The sequence below is a fragment of the Passer domesticus genome, chromosome 32 (genome assembly GCF_036417665.1).
Source record: "Passer domesticus isolate bPasDom1 chromosome 32, bPasDom1.hap1, whole genome shotgun sequence".
Taxonomy (NCBI): domain Eukaryota; kingdom Metazoa; phylum Chordata; class Aves; order Passeriformes; family Passeridae; genus Passer; species Passer domesticus.
In genome coordinates this window covers 1,786,588-1,803,583 of record NC_087505.1, presented here as the reverse complement: position 1 = coordinate 1,803,583, position 16,996 = coordinate 1,786,588, and the positions used below count along the sequence as shown (strand labels likewise).

At 51.3% G+C, this 16,996-nt stretch overlaps 1 protein-coding gene across 5 annotated transcripts; it reads right to left on the bottom strand.

Annotated features, from left to right (window-relative positions):
- Positions 1–416: 416 nt before the first annotated feature.
- On the bottom strand, positions 417–13,569 carry ADAR (adenosine deaminase RNA specific). Of its 5 annotated transcripts, none has more exons than XM_064401396.1 (15): positions 12,248–12,755; positions 9,599–11,107; positions 8,148–8,334; positions 7,908–8,065; positions 7,348–7,489; positions 6,958–7,163; positions 6,590–6,746; positions 5,467–5,638; positions 4,802–4,895; positions 3,328–3,456; positions 3,098–3,231; positions 2,476–2,658; positions 1,891–2,003; positions 1,348–1,475; positions 417–1,047 (listed from the first exon to the last, which is right to left on the bottom strand). In XM_064401396.1, exons 1-15 carry the CDS (start codon positions 12,256–12,258, stop codon positions 807–809), a joined length of 3,564 nt encoding a protein of 1,187 aa, XP_064257466.1. In that variant the 5' UTR covers positions 12,259–12,755; the 3' UTR covers positions 417–806. The 5 variants fall into 5 exon arrangements, 4 of the variants coding, with proteins under 4 accessions (XP_064257466.1, XP_064257468.1, XP_064257467.1 ...); XM_064401398.1 differs by lacking the exon at positions 12,248–12,755 and adding an exon at positions 13,215–13,569 and having other exon boundaries at positions 419–1,047; XM_064401397.1 differs by having other exon boundaries at positions 419–1,047; positions 9,599–11,627; positions 12,248–12,742.
- Between the last annotated feature and the right edge of the window lie 3,427 nt (positions 13,570–16,996).

The following is a 16,996-nucleotide window of genomic DNA, read 5'->3' as shown; positions in this document are numbered from 1 at the left end:
GGCCTGCAGCCACCACTGGGGTCCAGACTGAAGACAGGACACCCCATCCTCAGCCCATCCTGTCCTAGAGCTGGCAGTGAGGGAAGGAGCAGGGATGGCCCTGCCCCAGCATTTCAGAGCCCAGCCCTCACGGGCTCAGCTCTGCCCAATGAGCCCTGGGCTTGAGGTAAGAGGTTCAATTCCAAACTCCACCTGGCTCCCTTCATCATTCAGCAAACACTAACTCATCTCTGTCCCTCTCCAAACCCCACCACGGCCCCCTCTTCACCTCAGTGGGAATCAACACACCCATGGCCAACAATGCTGAAATTTTCTTCTTAATGTTATGCTGGTCCTACGGCTGCACACTGAGGCCCATGTCCCAGCTTGGCTGGGCTGCCAGTCATCTTCCAAGAGAGACACAGAAAACCAGTCAAACAGCCTGATTTTTTTTTTTTTAATCTCAAAGGAGAAAATTTGCTTCAAAACCTGCCAGAGGGATTTGCAGTACATGGTCCAAAGGTTTCAAGCTCACAGTCTTGAAAATTCCTCCGGTTTCTTGTACCTTCCTTAAAAAACAATAAAGGAGGGGGGACAAAACTATAAAAAAGCAAATAGGGACTGAGCCTGCCCTTGCTTTAAAAAAACAGGAGAATCATTTACATGCACATTTTAAAAACACAGGGTCTGGGTGACAGTGACAAGGCAGCCAGGCCTATGAAGAAACCACTGCACAGTCCTGATCCCACTTCCAAAAATGTGGTGAAAGAGGGATGAGCACAGCCATGCACAGCCTGTGCACCCCCCAGTCCTTGCAGAGTGCTTCCTCACACATCAAGGACAGAGAAATTTTCTTCCTCCTGGGGTTTGCGGATCCAGCTGCCGTAGCCCAGCTCTTGCAGCGTGCTGAAGAAGCTCTGCTTGGCTGCCTGGTAAGCTGTGGCTGCCTTCTTGGCATCCGAGTACACAGAGAAGCCCTGCAGGTCTCTGCGGTTGTTCTTTGCACAGAGCTGCTGGAACAGGGTGAACATTTTCCTCTTGGACACACGAGACACCTCCAGCTTCACACTGGGCAGGAAGACAATGACAGCAATGAGGGACAGGACACTGAGAAGAGCCAAGAGAAGCAGGGAAAATCCCATTCTGGAGGAGCTCTGGGCTTGGCAGGGCTCAGTGGTGGGGTCCAGGCAGGCAACATTTTGTTTTCCTTCAGGAGTGCTTGCTTCTGTCTGTTTAAAATTCCTCTATCCAACCCTCCCCATGTGTAGGGTGCTGTAACAGTGCAGGGTGTACTCCCCACCTCAGAGCTGCCCCCCCTTCCCTCAGACAGCATCAGGAAAAGGCAGTGTCAGGAAAGGCTCCTCTTACCCATCTACTTTCCCTTTGGTGCCATCCAAGATTTCAACTTCGCTTTCATCAGCAAGACACCAGTTCACTGATGACTCCTTGGTCTTGCCCGTCTGCCTTGCAGAGTCATACACGCTGACTCGCCCAACCTGCACAGGAAGGAAGCTTAACCTGCTGCCTGAGTCTCTTGCCCCTTTCATCCCTCACAGTTTTAGCTCATCCCAAACTTTCCAGAGTCACAAGGAAAACGTTCTTACTGAGATGAAGGCTAGAGAGACAACTTTAGTGTCCTTTTTGCCAGACTGACACATTCCAGTAACCCCCAAACTGTGGGGTGACACTAAGAGGGCAAGTTCTTGGGGCTGTCCTGTGTAGGGCCAGGAGCCGGACCTGATGAGACACTGTGGGTCCCTTTCAACTCAGGATATCCCTTGATTGTATGATTTTGTGCTTCTGGTCACTAATTCTTGTCCCTGGCTGAAGGGCTGCTGCACAACACCACCTGTAGAGCACCTCAGGGACCCCCAGTCCCACCAAGATGAAGAAGTGCTACAGCTGCAGTACCTCAGGGTGGTTAATGTGATAGGGAGCCTGGAGCTTTTCCTTCAGTGTGCTCCCATCCCTCTCCATGCGGCAGCAGATGGCACGGGTCAAGTGACCCTGACTGTACAAGTAACCTGTGGAGACAGAGGTGAAGGTGTGAAGGAACAGGATGGCACAGGTGATGTGAAAGTCCATCATCTGTCTTGTGCCCCCCAACATTCCAACATCGATGGATTGGCCTAACTCCAAAAAGTGTAGCACTGCTCACAGCATGTGGATCAGCATAGCTATGTGTATCCTGGGTGTGCAAGACAATGGTCTACAGACTGCAACATTCCTCACTGAAAACACAAACATGCAGTTTTTGTCTCACTCTGCTAGATCACACATGCCTCCTAAAAATCCAGAACTTTGCAGAGACACCGACTCTACCCACAGCCTAAAATCCTCTACCTCCCTCTGCATTTTCAAACTGCTCTGCCAAGAAAGACATTTCAGTCTGTTACTCCTACACCCTCCACAAACAAACTTTGCCATCACACCGGGGAGTGAGAGGAGCTGTCACTGCAGCCTAGTTTTACCCCGAGAGGACAGAGGGTTTCGCACCGAGTGTGACAGAGTGGAGGTAAACTGGCTCCAGGAAGTGGGACAGCAATGCTCCTTGCAAGCCAAGAATATTCCAGCGTAAGATTTTGTCACTGCAGGACATGGTTCGTAACCGCTCCCCGTGCTGGATCCCGTCCCACGTGGGCACAATGTCACTTGACTCCACAGGAATGGTACCTTCCCCTGCACAAGAGAAGGAGAAAGCTTTTCTGTAGAGTGTCAGATATTCAGTAAATCAAAACCCCATCAGCAACTGCACAAGAAACTTCTGGATACCCGGAGTGAACTCAGGAGCCTGACACCAGGTTCAGGGAGCAACCTGGCATTCAGTATTCATTTCAACATGGCTGAAGCAGAATAGAACTTTGCTTGAAAGGCAGGACACAGACCTAGATGTGAGCTTTGCATCAAACTTCAGCTGCAAACTTCACAAGGATGGCAGTGCAACAGGCAGAGCTGGGAAGGGGAAAGGGACTCTCTCTAAAGCATTCCATCTACCTCTTCTGGTTCCTGAATGCTTCATATCCCACAACAGAGTGGGGTAAGGAAGCTCTGGAGCACCAGAAAGGCTCCCAGGAGAGGACTGAAGCCACCCCATGGTGCAGGGAGTGATTGCACTCACCGTTCTCCACCTTGGTCCGCAGCTTGCCTTGCTTGGGGTTCTCAAAGAGAGGCTGATGTTGGGCTTGTCCCATCTCGTTTGCCTGATCACTGCAGGATTTATCAAAGAGTGCTCCGTCCCCACACGGTGCTGTGCTAGAAAACAAACTCTCCCTGGTTAGCAGTGACTGTCAAGGAAACTGCCAGGACCAGGGACATGATAGTGCCAGTCATTCAAACCCCTCCACCAACCTGACGTAGAGGTGGAAGGTAACACTGCTCTTTATTTTGAGTTTCTTTCCTCCTGCTTGCTCAAAAATGCTCTCTTCTGCAGAGGAAGGATTGGATGGGTCATACTTCATCAGTTCACTGTAAAGAAACCTGAAAAAAACACCATCCTGTCAAAAGGCTGCTCTGCCTCTCAGAGAAGAAGTGCTTCAACTGACAGCAGGGCCCCACATCACCCATTCCTGCCACAAGGAAGAGCAGAGACCAGGAGCTGTGCCTGAGGATGCCTGGGAAGCCAACAAACAATGCTTGATGCACAAAAAGGGCAAAAAATCCAGCAGATTTTCTGCTATGCAGAGGACAAGCAGTAGAAAAGCCTGTCCAGAAAGCTGAGGGAAGCTCTGGCAGGAGAAAAGAAGGAGCCTGGCTGGTGCTGCTCTCATGCATCTGATCCCAGTGTGAAGAAGACTTCAAGGTTGTTAACCAGCACCTTTAGTCAACAGCAAGTTGGCATTAAAAGTGAACAACCCTGCAGGCAGCTGAACTGAAGGGGTATCAGAAGGAGCCCAAGATCTGTTTACACTGATGGGTCTTTTATGGCTGCTTCTGGCCAGGGAAAACCCTGAGGTCTCCAACATGGTGTCAAGGACTAAAGAAGAACTGCAGCCTCCCAGACAGTCCTTGAGCAGAGCCTGATTTTGCAAGGAGAGGCAGAGTTCACTCTGCTGTGCCAGAGCAGCCACTGCTGTCAAGATTAACAGCTGAAACAGACAGTAAGCAAGATGCAATCCTGATTCATCACTTCCCAGGGACTGCCCTCAACACTTTCCCTTGCTGAGGAATGCAGAGCACAGTGGCAGCACACAAAGGCTTGGAGGAAGCAGCTGATTTTTTTTGTTCACAACTGAAGGACAAACATTAACCAAGCAGCCCAGCTTCATCTCACTTTAGGTTTCAAAAACTAAAAAGTGCCACAGTGAATGTGGGAAGGGAAGAGGAGAGGAAGAAAAGAATTGTGAAGTTTAGCTGGGAAAACCCCTTCCAGCCTCTGAAAAACATGTTAATTAGCAAAGTATATGCAGTATGTTTTCCTGAATCCTTCTACACCCAGACCCAGAAAGGCCAGGAGACCAAGCTTGCAGTGGCTTGGTGTGGCAGGAGCTGTGCTCAGGCTGGAGAGCACCCTGTACATCACCTCAGCAGCTTCAGCAGGAGGCTTAATATTAAGTATAACAGATGCAGCCCTTGGGCTCCTGGCAAGTCTCCATTCAGTGCTTATTTGGGCATCATTCAGGTATGGCCCCTTCTGACCAAAAATAACATCCCTCTGTATGAATGAACTCATTCAACAACACATGAGTGAACAGTGTCTGAGGACCACAGCATCTCTCAGCACAGCAAAAATCTAGGTGTGTGTTTCAGCCACATCCCTCCAGAATGGGAGAGCAGCTCCTGGCAGGCCTCTCTCCTTTTCCTTTTGAGTTTCCCCTTTTCTCACCTCACAAAGCCTCTTCGAGAAATGATTTCTGCATGGCAGTCATTTACTGTCTCCCCCTTCAAGCTCAGCTCTTCTCCTTTCACACAGCGATTACCTGAAACAAACAAACAAAGAATTAAGTAATAGGGCAGATATCAAAGCCAAGATGGTTTCAGAGACAGAGGGAAGAAGTCCTATTTCTTTGGACTCTTGAGCAGCAGCACCAGCACGAGCACTCTGCCTATTAAATCATTATAACAAGCAGTTAAGAAAATAAAGGGACACCACTTTAGGGACAGACAGACTCAAACTGCCATATGTTTTGGGGGACTGTACCTTCCCAAGGGCTTTTTAGCCCATCTCTCCTGGTAGAAGCCTGGCAGCAAAGCAGGGAGGGAGATAAGGTACGTGCAGCTGGGAGAAACTGGGGGATCGTGTGCTCTGGCACATAAGGAACCCACGCTCTGATGCACAGAGTAGGACCCAGCAATGCAAGCAAAGATTAAGAGCAATATAGCTGCAGGCACATTTGCTTTGTCCTCTCTCTCTCTCTCTAACCAGATCACTCATGACACCATGTGAGCCCTGGGAACGTTCTGTACCCTCTGAGGAAGCCTACAGCACAGCTGACAGGGAAACCTAGCACGGAAGAGAGCTCAGAGTGTGCTGGAGGAAGCTGTCCATACCTGTTCCGATGCTGACCACCACTCCCAGGCCCTTATCTCCTCTCCTCATGATGATGGCAGCCAGGATCTTGCGGCCCAGCAGGCTGTGCTGGAGGCGAGCCGTGAGGGAGTTGAAGCGCTGGTGGCTCAGCATGGCCAGCTGGTCGTGCAGGGTGCTGCCACTCACAGGGAGCTGGGACAGGGACAACAGCACAGGACACGGGCGGGTCACACGACACAGCTCAAGAGTGAGCTAACCTGCAGCAGCTTTCCAAGCAGAAGGCAGTGCACAGAAAACTCTGAGCTTTGGGCAGTGCTGTGTCAAGGGTGGGCGAAGCTCTTTTGGGTATTTCTGGGAAAACCTCACACAAGGCTTTGAGCTCTGCTTTAGCCACATCAGAGACAGCAGCAAGCGACACTGGCTGAGGAATGGCTTCCTGAGAATGGCAGGAAAAACCCTGAGCAAGAAGGAACAAAACCAACCTGCCTATTTGCAGAGACTCAGCCAAGGAAATCTGTTCCTGGCTTTGGAGGAATTCTTCCTCTGGCTGCCTGTGAGGAGCGTGCACAGTCATTCCAGTGCAGACCAACCCATCTCCTCCAGCACTGCTGACTGACAAATCCTCCCTGATGGCTTTGCTATTTAGAGCCCCAGCTGCTGTGCCCAGTTGTGCTGCCTGGAATGAGGCTTTTCAGAGCTCACAACACTCTTAAGTGTGATTTATATCAGCCCAAGTTTGGGAAAGCCATCCTGACATAACCAGGGCTTTGCATTTAACTGATGCATGGATTTTTTGAGCTGATACACAATTTTTAATGCAGCACAAAGAAATGTGGAAGAAATAATAAAAAAGTAATATAATTTAAAAAACCCATGTTCCTACTCTACCAACAGGAAGACATTTTAGCAGCTTATGGAAGAATCTGATAATAATTTAGCCCTGAAGCAGAGGCCTGTAGGACAGAAGGGTACGCCTGTGCCCTGAGGAGACATCTAACCCACTTCAGGAAAACCGTATCAGGTTATCAACAGCTGCAGAGAACAAAGGGATCACAGCTGATTTTGAAAGCATTTTTTGGCTGGACTGAGAGGAGGGGGATAGGCAGGACTATGACACAGCCCCAGCTCTGGCAGAAGATTTACCTCGGCGATGCTCATCCCTTCCATGCGCTCGGTTTTCTCTGATTCCCCAATGAGGACTCGGAGTGCTGCATCAGCTGCCTCCTGCTTGCCCTGCTTTTTGTTGTGTGCAGTTACAGCTGGGAACCAGCGGCCTCCAACCTTCGCCTGATAGACAAACCTACAAGGAAACCAAGGAACCTGTGGATTTCAGTTTGGTTTTTACATTCTCAAAGTGGAGAGAGGAGGGAATCAGAGGGACAAGCTACGGCAGAGGCAGCAGCTAGCCCTGCTGCCATCTCAAAAGGCATCAGCAATTTTGAGCTTTCTGCCCTTTTCCTAGGACAACAGCAGCAGCACAAAACTTCCTTCAGCCAGATGCTGCTACTTACTTGGGGTCATGGGGAGGTCCTGACTGGTCAATGAGTTTGAACTCTGCAGCAAACCCATTGGAACGGGCATATTCCAGCAGGCCACTGACAGGATTGACGTTCAGGTATTTGATGAGCTCCCCAACACCCTTCGTTTTCACCACTTTGGATTCATCTGGAGTGGCAGTATTGTGCATGGACTGGTCACTGAGGGGCTTCACAACAGGCTAGAGCAGAGTTAGACAGGAGAAGACTGTTAAACACTGAGCAGCTGCATTCAGTGCAGGCCAAGAGCAGCAGCAAACCTCTGCCCCACATGACCTTGTGGGGTGAAATCCAGCAGAATAGGAAATAAAAGGGGGGGAACACCCAATTCCAAACACTTGGGTCTTATAAAAAAGCTCTTTATACCTGTTCAGGCAAGACATGGGGTACAGACTCTCCAGAAAGGATCTTCACAGCAACTTCTGCTGCCATTTGCTTTGCTCCCTTCTTGCTGTTTCCTACCACAGCAGGGAAAATTTGGTCACCCATTTTCACACAGTAGCTGAACCTGACAGGATATTATAGTACATGAAAAGTGTTAACCATAAGTGTCTCAATCTGGTTACTATCCCCGTGTCCCCACTTCCAGGTAAATCCTGCTGGGTTATCTCCAATTTATCTTCAATTGAACTCTACTGTGATGGCCCTAAACACTTCCAGTAGAGCACCTCCAGGAAGGGTACAGGACTGGAACCCCCTCCTGCTCTGGTAGAAGGAAAACAACATCCTTTCTCTGAGAAAGAGCACCACTTTGGGCCTCCTTCTGGAACTAGATATCTTAGATAAGCCATGCCCAGAATCCTTGGCTAGGAGGAGCACTCAGCTAGGTCAGTGACAAGTCCAGGAATGTGGGCAGCATGCCAAAGGGGAAGGACATTGAAGAATTATTTCCATCCTCCCTCAAAGCTGACAAGAATATGCCATACCTGGGATCATGAGGTGGGCCTTCCTGAGAGAGCAGCTGGAATTCAATTATGTTCCCTGATTTTTGACCATACTCCATTAATATGCTGATAGGGTGCTTCCCAGGAAGCAGGTTGAGGTGAGCTGCTGCAGATGACACCTCTGGCTCCAGCTGCAAAGGCTACAGCAAGAAGATGGAGGAAATCAGTGTCAGACTCAATACTGTTTGAGCAGCCTCACAAAGTAAAGAAAACAGGACTCACCAGTTCTGGTTCTGAGCTGTTGGAGGGAAATGGCTCCTCACACTTAATTCCACCTTGCCTTCCATTCTCCACTTCACTCATCAGGACCTTCATGGCATTAGCTGCTGCCTCCTGCTTAGCCAATTTTTTGCTCCCTGCTTCTGCTGGTGGGAATGGGCGCCCGTTGATCACTGCCTGGAACTTAAACCTTTGAAAGAGAAAACCAAAGGGACATACTGAGAAGCAGATGTGTGGTCTTCTCAGAGCAAGCAAGGCTGCTCTTGAAATTCAAAGGAGAAGAAATTCTCTCCAGCTGGGAGAGTAAATCCAGGCTGCCATGAGCAGAAGACAAAAATACCAAGGGTACCTGAGCAGCACTGCATCATTACATTTCCAGAGCTGTTCACAACAGAGAAGCAGCTCCACGTTTTGCTCTGAAGGAACAGGATGAATTGCCTTGTTCCACCACAGGTGCCAGAAACAGGTAATGGGTGTATGCAGGCAGCAGCTCTGTGGTGGCTCCTGGCCAGGAGTAAGGAAGCTCAAAAGCAGCCTGCACTGTTTCATTTGCACCTGGTCATTTGGGGGTCACTCCTCCCTCTGGCATTCTCCATGGTTATCCAGGGCACCCATCTCAGAAAGGTGCTGCCTCACATAAACCTCTTGCCTTTGATATTTCTGCCTCCCCCATTCCTGTGACCTCTAACAAACAAGTTGATCTTCCACCCTCCAGCCCTGGAAATCTGTTTCCGAGGAGAGTGGTCAAACCAGGAGAGGGACCATGGCACTGAATCCATTCAGCTCCTTTCTTAAAAAAAACCCCAAAACCCCAAAATAACAAAACCCTGGGACTCCATCTTTAGAAATTAGGCCAATTTTCCTGTCTAGCAGATCTATTGACATATTCCAGTGTGGCACATATGGAGATTTTCTCAGTCTTGCTTATGCTCAGTAACAGCCATGACTCTGCAAGGGACTCTAGAGACTGACTTAGCCAACTGCTGTGTCATGCCACATGCTCAGCTCAGAGAATTGGCTCTGACCTGCTACAACACAGAAATGTACACACTGGGGCCACCTTGTTTAACTTAAGACACCTGCACCCAAACACTTTGTTCTGGGCTCCCTTTACACCATTTCCAGGCCAAGACCATCTTGAGAGGCAGCTTAGAAATACCAGCTTCCCTCCATATGGTCAAATTTGAAGGCAAGTAATTGAGGTGGGACGTAGTGAAGAAATCAATCCCATCTTTGCTGCTCAGAATGAGGAATGCCAAAACTGGGCTGCCTAGGGTTCAGCTTTAGCCTTGCTTTATTTTTTAAGCTGATGCAAGGAATCAACCAGGCTAATCCTTCTGAAATGAAAGAAACATTAATAGCAGGCCCCTTCAGTACCACTGAGTGGGTGAACTTAGTTTAAGTCAAATCATTTTATGGAAAAAGAGCTCAGAAAAGGCTGGACATTTTCTCACCGTGGCTCATGAGAGGGTCCATTCTGCTCCAGCATGATGAAATCACAGTGTTGGTATGTGTACTGGGAATATTCAGTAAGGCCACTCACTGGGTTCTTCTCCTGACAAGCTATCAGTTTCTCTACAGGTGTACATGGGAAAGCAGTTTCAAACTGGGCAGCACAACTGGGGGAAGACTGAGGATTCATGATGCTTTCTGAATTATCAGGCTGCTTGTTGATAGCATTTAGATTATCTGGGATTTCATCTGTGGTCCACTTGCTGTTTTCTGAGTTATCATAACTACTCAAACTGGAGAAGTCAGGCTTAGTGTCCTCAGGTGCATCTGCTTCTGTGTCACTGCCACTGCCCTGACCAGCCTGCCCCAAAGGCTGCTGCCCATTTTCTGCACTTTCTTCTTTCACCGTTGCTGGCAAAGCTGCAGTGACCTCTGGGGGACATGGAGGGACAATGGAAGAGGGAAGACCTGACTCAGGAGGTGTGGCATCTGCCATCTGCATTATTGTGCTGGCCTTCAGCCTCATCTGCATCCTCTCACGTTTCCTGTTTGTCAGGGACCACCGTGGTGGAGTTGCATTCTGCTTGTGGACATCCCCCAGCTTTTCCAGAGCGCTAAGAAATGCATTAACATCCTTGGCTCTCGAAAACCCAATGTTCTTGGCAAGATTGAGAGCTGTTGTTTCCACCACACTGAACAAGTAGTTGCAGATTTTCTCCTTTGTCTCAGCCATCTCTGTGTCTCCCAAGCCAAATGCGCTCCGCTCTCCTCCTCTGCTCTCAAAATTTGCTGGATCTGTGCAACTGGCACTGTGGTCAGTAGGGCTTCTTTCTCTCCCTGAACTAGGGCTGGCAATTCTCCACAGTGGTGGTGTCTCCCCCTCTTTGTGCAACTTGCCTTCTCTGAGGAGTTTATACAAAACACGGTTGACCTCTTTCTTTTGAGTTTTAAGTTTACGTGCCAGCTCATGAGCCGTGCAAGTCCTCCCCTCCCCAAGCTGCCTGAAAACACTCAGAATTTCTTGTTCATAGTCTTGCCCAGCAAGAGACAGTCTTTGGAAATTCAACCTCACAGCGTCAGAATCCCTCCTGGAGTTCTCCTGCCGGTGGTGCTGCGGAGGGCAGTACCGAGGCAGAGTGGGATACTGGCTGGAGAAGCTACGGGCTGCAGCCCTGGGCTGACCTCTGCCTGCAGGAGCCGGTGCCGCAGCTCGCCCGCCTCTGGTGCGCCACTCCTTGTGCGATCCCTGTCCCTGCAACACAGAGACCTCAGCGTCCTGCTCTGTCACCAGCTGCTGGTGTAAAAAGGTTTCCCGATTAGTTTCTTGTGGGGTACGAGGGTGGTTAAAAGGACCTCGGTTAGTGCTGGGGCAGTTATGCCTTGGCCGGGTGAGATAGGAGCCTCTGCCTCGCCCAGCGCCTCTGAGCATAGCGCACTCCTGGGACACGCGGGGGAGCCAGGCTGCTGCTGAGCCAGGACAGGAGCTGCCACTCACTCCACACTCTCCCGCCCTGAGGAGAAAAAACACAGGAGCTCAGGACATCTTTTCACAACGACAGCGTTCCAGAAATGCAGTTTAAACAGCTTCCCAGCTACTGAGGCGCTTCGAGCATCTTCTCACTCGTCAATTGTTTTTCTACTTCTCTAGGAGCCTAAATTAGTCTAAAACCACAAACTCTGGCTGCCCAGCAGAGAACCAGCAGCCCCAAACTGCAGTGAAGTCAATCCCAAGAAGCAGCTTTGACACTGCTCCTGTTAGGCTTGATTCCAGCACGGGGCAGGGTGGCCTGCTCAGGATGCACTCCTGAAACACAGCAAGCTCCACTGCCTCAAGGGACAGAAGAATCTCAGACCTACTTTGCAACCTGAGAAATGGGGGCATGAGGAGGTAAAGGACTACAAGGAGGTGAGCTGAAGCAACTTGCATGGTCACACAGAACAGAGCTGCAACAGGCTTGCAATTATTTTCAGATTCATGGCCAAAACAGTCTGAAACGCCAAGTGTCTTTTCCTCCCTGGATACTATGTGACCTGTAGAGGTAAAACATCACACGAGAGGGGAATGAAAGTGATAACATGCAGAGAAATTGGATAGGTGTGCAGCTGGCAACGGTACAACAAGTTTTTTTCCATTATTAGCCCAAATTTCACTCTATCACACAAAGCTGTGCTGGGGTACAGGGGTAAGACTAAACTATTAATATGCTTTTTAAAAATAAGGCATCCAGCCCAGTATATTTTAATTTTCTGATAATGCTTGCTAAAAAACTGAGAGGATAAAGACATGCAACATGACACACACTGCCGGGTCCCGTCCCGCCTGCTCCACCGTGCCCTCCATCACAAAGACAGTTTTTCTGATCCAAGTCTCATCTTTAGAAAGCTCCCCATCTTCACCAAACGCCTCAAGGTCAACTCAAATTTCACTTCCATCAAACAACTGCACTCGGTTGCGTTCACCAGGACGTATTTTTAAAACAAACGTGGGGAGGCTGAGTGCAGAGCGGCAGGTCCCCACCTCCCCAGCTGTCCCACTGCTGCCCCCCTGCTCAGTAACCCCGTTTTACAAGTGCTCCCTGAGCCAAGGGCAGCGCAAAAACACGATGAAGGCCTTGGGGAAAAAAAAAATCCAAACAAACCTACGCTCTTACCTCAATCTCATCCGCACGCCAAACTATTTTATGAGAAAACACAGGGAAAAAAAGAAACGCCGAGCCGCAGAACGCGTCCCGGCCGAGAGGCAGCGGGGCACGGCCAAGATGGCTGCGAGCTCCGTTTCGGTTTCGTTTCCCGCAGCAGCCGCTCCGCCCCGCCCCGGGAGCTCGCAGCGGGGGCTGGCCGGCTTTCGGGCTCTGGGCTTCGGGAGCAACCATCAGGCTCTTAGCGGCGAGCCCGGGAGGGCAGCTCCTTGCCCCGCTCCCCGCAGCCCCGTCACTCGGGAGCTGCCGGCGGGACGGGGCTCCGCACCGGAGCGGCCGCTGTCCCGGCTTGGGGACGGGCTGGGGAACACCTGCCACCGTCAGCCTCACCCCAGAGCACAGCGGGCACCGCCGCCCGCACCCGCGTCAAACCACGGCACCGCGAGCATGAGGCGCTGCCCCGCACGAGGCCCCCGAGCCCGGAGGGCGCTGCACGGGAGGGCGGCGAGCACCGAAAGCCGGGACTCGGGGCTTTTATTCTACGCGTTCCGCCGTGTGGAACACGACAGGGACCTCGGGGAGGCAGGACACGGTCACGCCGCGTTCGGCGGCCGCTGCGGGACACGCGGGGCCGGGGGGACCCGCACGGACCCGTGAGGGCTCGGGAGGACCCGCACGGACCCGTGAGGGCCCGGGGGGACCCGTGAGGGCTCGGAGGGACCCGCACGGAGCCGTGAGGGCTCGGAGGGACCCGTGAGGGACCGGGGGGACCCGCACGGACCCGTGAGGGCCCGGCCCGCAGCCGCTGATGGATACCCGGTCCGCAGGGACCCACACAGACCCGTGAGGGCCCGGCCCAGAGGGACCCACACAGGCCCGTGAGGGCGCGGCCGCTGATGGATACCGGGCCCGGAGGGACCCACACAGACCCGTGAGGGCCCGGCCCGCGGCCCCCCCCCCCCACCTCCCGCCCCTGTACCTTGCCGCTGCCGCCGCTGCCGGCGCGCGCTGATGAGGCGAGCCAGCCCCACGCGCCTGCGCGCAGCGAGCCGCCGCGCGGCAGCCATCTTTCCCCGCGCCCGAGCGCCGCCATGTTTGGCGCGGGCAGCGCTGGGCTGTGCCGGCGTCCCTGGTCCTGCGGGGCTCGGCCCGACCCGGGCGCTGTGCTGTGGGAGAGACAACACAACCGCCAATCCCCCGGTTGAAAAGCAGCGCCGCTGCCGCCGTGTTGCCGGGGAGCGGCGGCGCGCACTGGCGCGGCTCCCACAGCGTTCCCCTCGGCCCGGCCCGCGCCCTGAGCGCCGCCGTGCCCTGAGGGCTGAGGGCTTCTCCCGTCCTCCGTGCGCCCCCGGGGCCCGTGGGACACCCGTTTCCTGTGGGCTCCCGTCTCCCTCGGAGCTTCCTTATCCCCCGTGCCCCTCACCGAGGCCTCCCCAGCGGGGCTCGTCTTTTACCGCAGGTTTCCTATGGGGCTCCCCTCACCCCCCATTTTAATCCGTTATTTTAATGCCGGAGGTGCTGCAGGTCACATCCCACCCTGTCTGAGGTTCTTTCTCCGTAATCCCAAACCGGGCACGGCCCCTGCCGCCGGTGGATCCTCCCTTGCCCGGGCAGACATGTGAAATACAAAGCTGTATTTCGTGTCAGGTAACCTGTGTATCTGTGACTGTGATATGTGTGGAAACTGACAGTTATAAAGACAATTCTAATAAATAACCGAGGAAGTAAAGCATGGAAGAAGGCCTTTGAACCTATCCTTTGTTTGCAATTAACCTTTACAAGTCTTAAGTTGATTTAGGAGCATTCGAATTAAAGCTTTAAGGATGTTGCTGTTTGGCAGGAACTTTCTGCTTCTAGCTAAAAAGAGTTTTGCAATAATAACCTTTTGAAGTCTAATTTTAGAATATTGCTTGTAGTAAGGATCTTTGAAACTATAGCTTTAGAATATATAAAAAGGAAACATGCTTATCTCAACGCCTTAACAAAATGTTGAAAAGCAGCTTGAGAATGGAAGATGAACATCAACTCCAGGATTGTTTCAACCAAGGGAAGCTGGACATCACTGGTATGAGATTTATAGTCCTTGCAATTAAAAGTGCACCCATATCTGGAATCTGGACCTCACCAGCTGGGGATACTCTTTTCTGAGATACATCCTGAGAAAAACTAAATCACAATAGTGTATAGAATTGTGACGTAAAAATTGGGAATAGAAACTGCTGAGAAAGCTTATGAGTACCCCTCTAAATATCTGTAAGCCCCAACTCAACCGTGGGGGTCGAGTTCTTTTTGCAGGCAAGTGCAGAACAAGAGGAAATGGCCTCAGGTTGCACAAGGGCAGGTTTAGGTTTAATTTTAAGGGCCCATGTGCCTACATTTGTCCATGAAGAGGCAAAACATGCAAAGACAAGCTCCTCAAAGCAGCCTGGTCCTCCCAGCAGCTCTGTGTGTCCCAGTGGAGGGGAACCTGTATGTGCCTTTAGGTGGGGACCACATACCCACCGTGGGCTCTTCCCTGCAGCTTTCCAAAGGCATTTCAATGAACCTGGCTGCAGAAATGGTGAGTCAGAGCCCAGAATTGCCAGGCTCAGCTGCTGCTCGTGTTCAGTGAAGGTTGTGGATTGTTCAGAGGGTTTTTTTTTTGTTTGTTTGGTTGGTTTTTTTCAATTTTTTTTTGAGATTGTTTCTGGATTTAGAGATTTTGTGGCTTGTGTGTCATAGTGTGGTTTTGGTGGTTCTTTTTCTTTTTCTTTTTCTTTTTCTTTTTCTTTTTCTTTTTCTTTTTCTTTTTCTTTTTCTTTTTCTTTTTCTTTTTCTTTTTCTTTTTCTTTTTCTTTTTCTTCTTCTTTTTCTTTTTCTTTTTTCCTATAATGAAGGAACTCTTTGCCTAAAGAAGAACTTTGCACGCTCACTGGAGTTGTCACATCTCTGTTCCTAGGAGGGTCTGGGAGCACAAAGGCTCCCATCCCCTCCACTGAACAGCACACAGAGCACGCAGCTACCGACTCCTCAATCTGTTCTTTTTCTTTTTTTCACTCTCCTTTAATCACTCCCAAGCTTTGCTCCAGGCTGGAGGGATGTGATTCATCTTGGCTGCTGTGGAGATGGAATGGGAAGGTTCCAGCGCTGCTGTGTGACAGCCTTGCTGTGCCATGGGCTGCTCATGAAATCCTGTGCTGCTGGCATTGTTGGGCCACGTATCCTTTAGAATTGCAACAGCCTAAACCTGACAAACAGGCACTCCATCCACACAAGCTCCTTCTCCTTTCTCATTCTTTACGGAAAATTGGCAGGCTCCCAGGCTGTTTCCATAGGAACGGGCTGGGAGACCAGGAGACCTCCAGCTGCTGAAGTCCCAGCATTAACACAGCCATGGCATCTGCCTGGCCCTGACAAAAGCTCCTGCAGCCCCTGGAGATTGCAGTCATGGCAAAACCAGTCAGTTTGTGGTGGAGATAAGGAGCTGATAACCAGCTTACCTCAGGCTGCCTGGTTGGATTTGGTGGAGGGTGGAGAAAGTTCCATTGCTTGCTCTTGGATGCTGGGTCTCATCCTGCTCTCCTGCTTCTTTGGGGGCTGCCCCAAACCTCCCACGTTCCCCAGGCTGAGCAGAGGCTTCCCCGCAGGATGGCAGCATTCCCTAAAGCTCCAGCATCAGCTGGAGATGCCTCAGGTGCCTGCTTTGATTTGCTTCCCTCTTATGAAATGAAAAGAGAGGAAATAAATTGTGGCACAGCTCCCCCGCCTGACTTTCTGCTCGGATGCCAGTTATCAGCTCAGGCTATTGTTCTGCAGAGTTTCATTTTAAGCTCCTTTATTAGACACTCTAAAATATCACTTCCTTGCTCTTGCAAACAGCCTGTTCCTGCATGAGAGATTTGTACTTCTTAATCAGCTGATGGTGGTTTCTAAGGGAAGGCAGCCCTGGGAGTGGTGGTTTATCACCTGCTGTGCTGCTGTTTGATCCCCTCTGCCCCAGGGCCAGGCTGTGCTCTCACACTACTGGCAAGAGGTGCAATTAGGGTTTGGCCTCCTTGCAGAAGCACCCATCAAACACTCCAGGCTCCTCATATGAGAAGGGAGGAACTGGGCTGAGCTGGTTCCCATGTCCTTCTAAGTGTTGCACTTTCTCCAGTCTGTCTGCACATGTACAGCTGGGAACTGACATGGAAAATCTTCTTAACTCCAGACCATCAGTTCCCCTAGAAGGGAAAAATTGCTTTGTTTTCTTCCAATGGATTTTTATGGTAGCTATAAACATGGAGCAGGTAATGCATGGGAGGTGCTGCCCCATCCTGAGCCTGTGGCCTTGGTGTGGGCACCAGAGCAAGGAGCTGCTCCCCAGAAAGGCCTTTTCCCCCTGCTTTGCTCTCTATTGCTCCCAGCAGACAGGTTCCCAGCTGGGGAAGCAGCAGAGCTGTCCAGGGAATTGCACAAGCTCTTGCCTTGCTGCTCAGCCAAGGAGTGACCCTGAGCTTTGGTACAGCCCCAGCAGCTGCCACGTCTGTGCTTTCAAATCACCAAGCGGGGGATTACTCACCCTGAGAGCTCCCAGTGAGGATCAGAGGGCAAGGGGCTCTCCTGACACCTCTGTCTGTGTGATCCTCATCCACCTGAGGCACCCGTGTGCCCCAGGGATGGCAGGTGGGCCTGGCACATCTGCAGCAGAAGGAGGCAGCACTCTGCCTCCCACGGCAGCTGCAGCGCTGGGAAGCAGCATGGTTTTATTCTGTCTGCTACAAAAAAGGCAGGAGGCAGACT

Excerpts from the sequence above, each read along its gene's own strand:
- ADAR (XM_064401396.1), bottom strand. Across the intron at positions 3,457-4,801 it reads TCTCGAAGAGGCTTTGTGAG|GTTTCTTTACAGTGAACTGA; the intron begins GTGAGAAAAGGG and ends TGTTTTTTTCAG. Across the intron at positions 1,476-1,890 it reads ATCACATTAACCACCCTGAG|GTTGGGCGAGTCAGCGTGTA; the intron begins GTACTGCAGCTG and ends CTTCCTGTGCAG.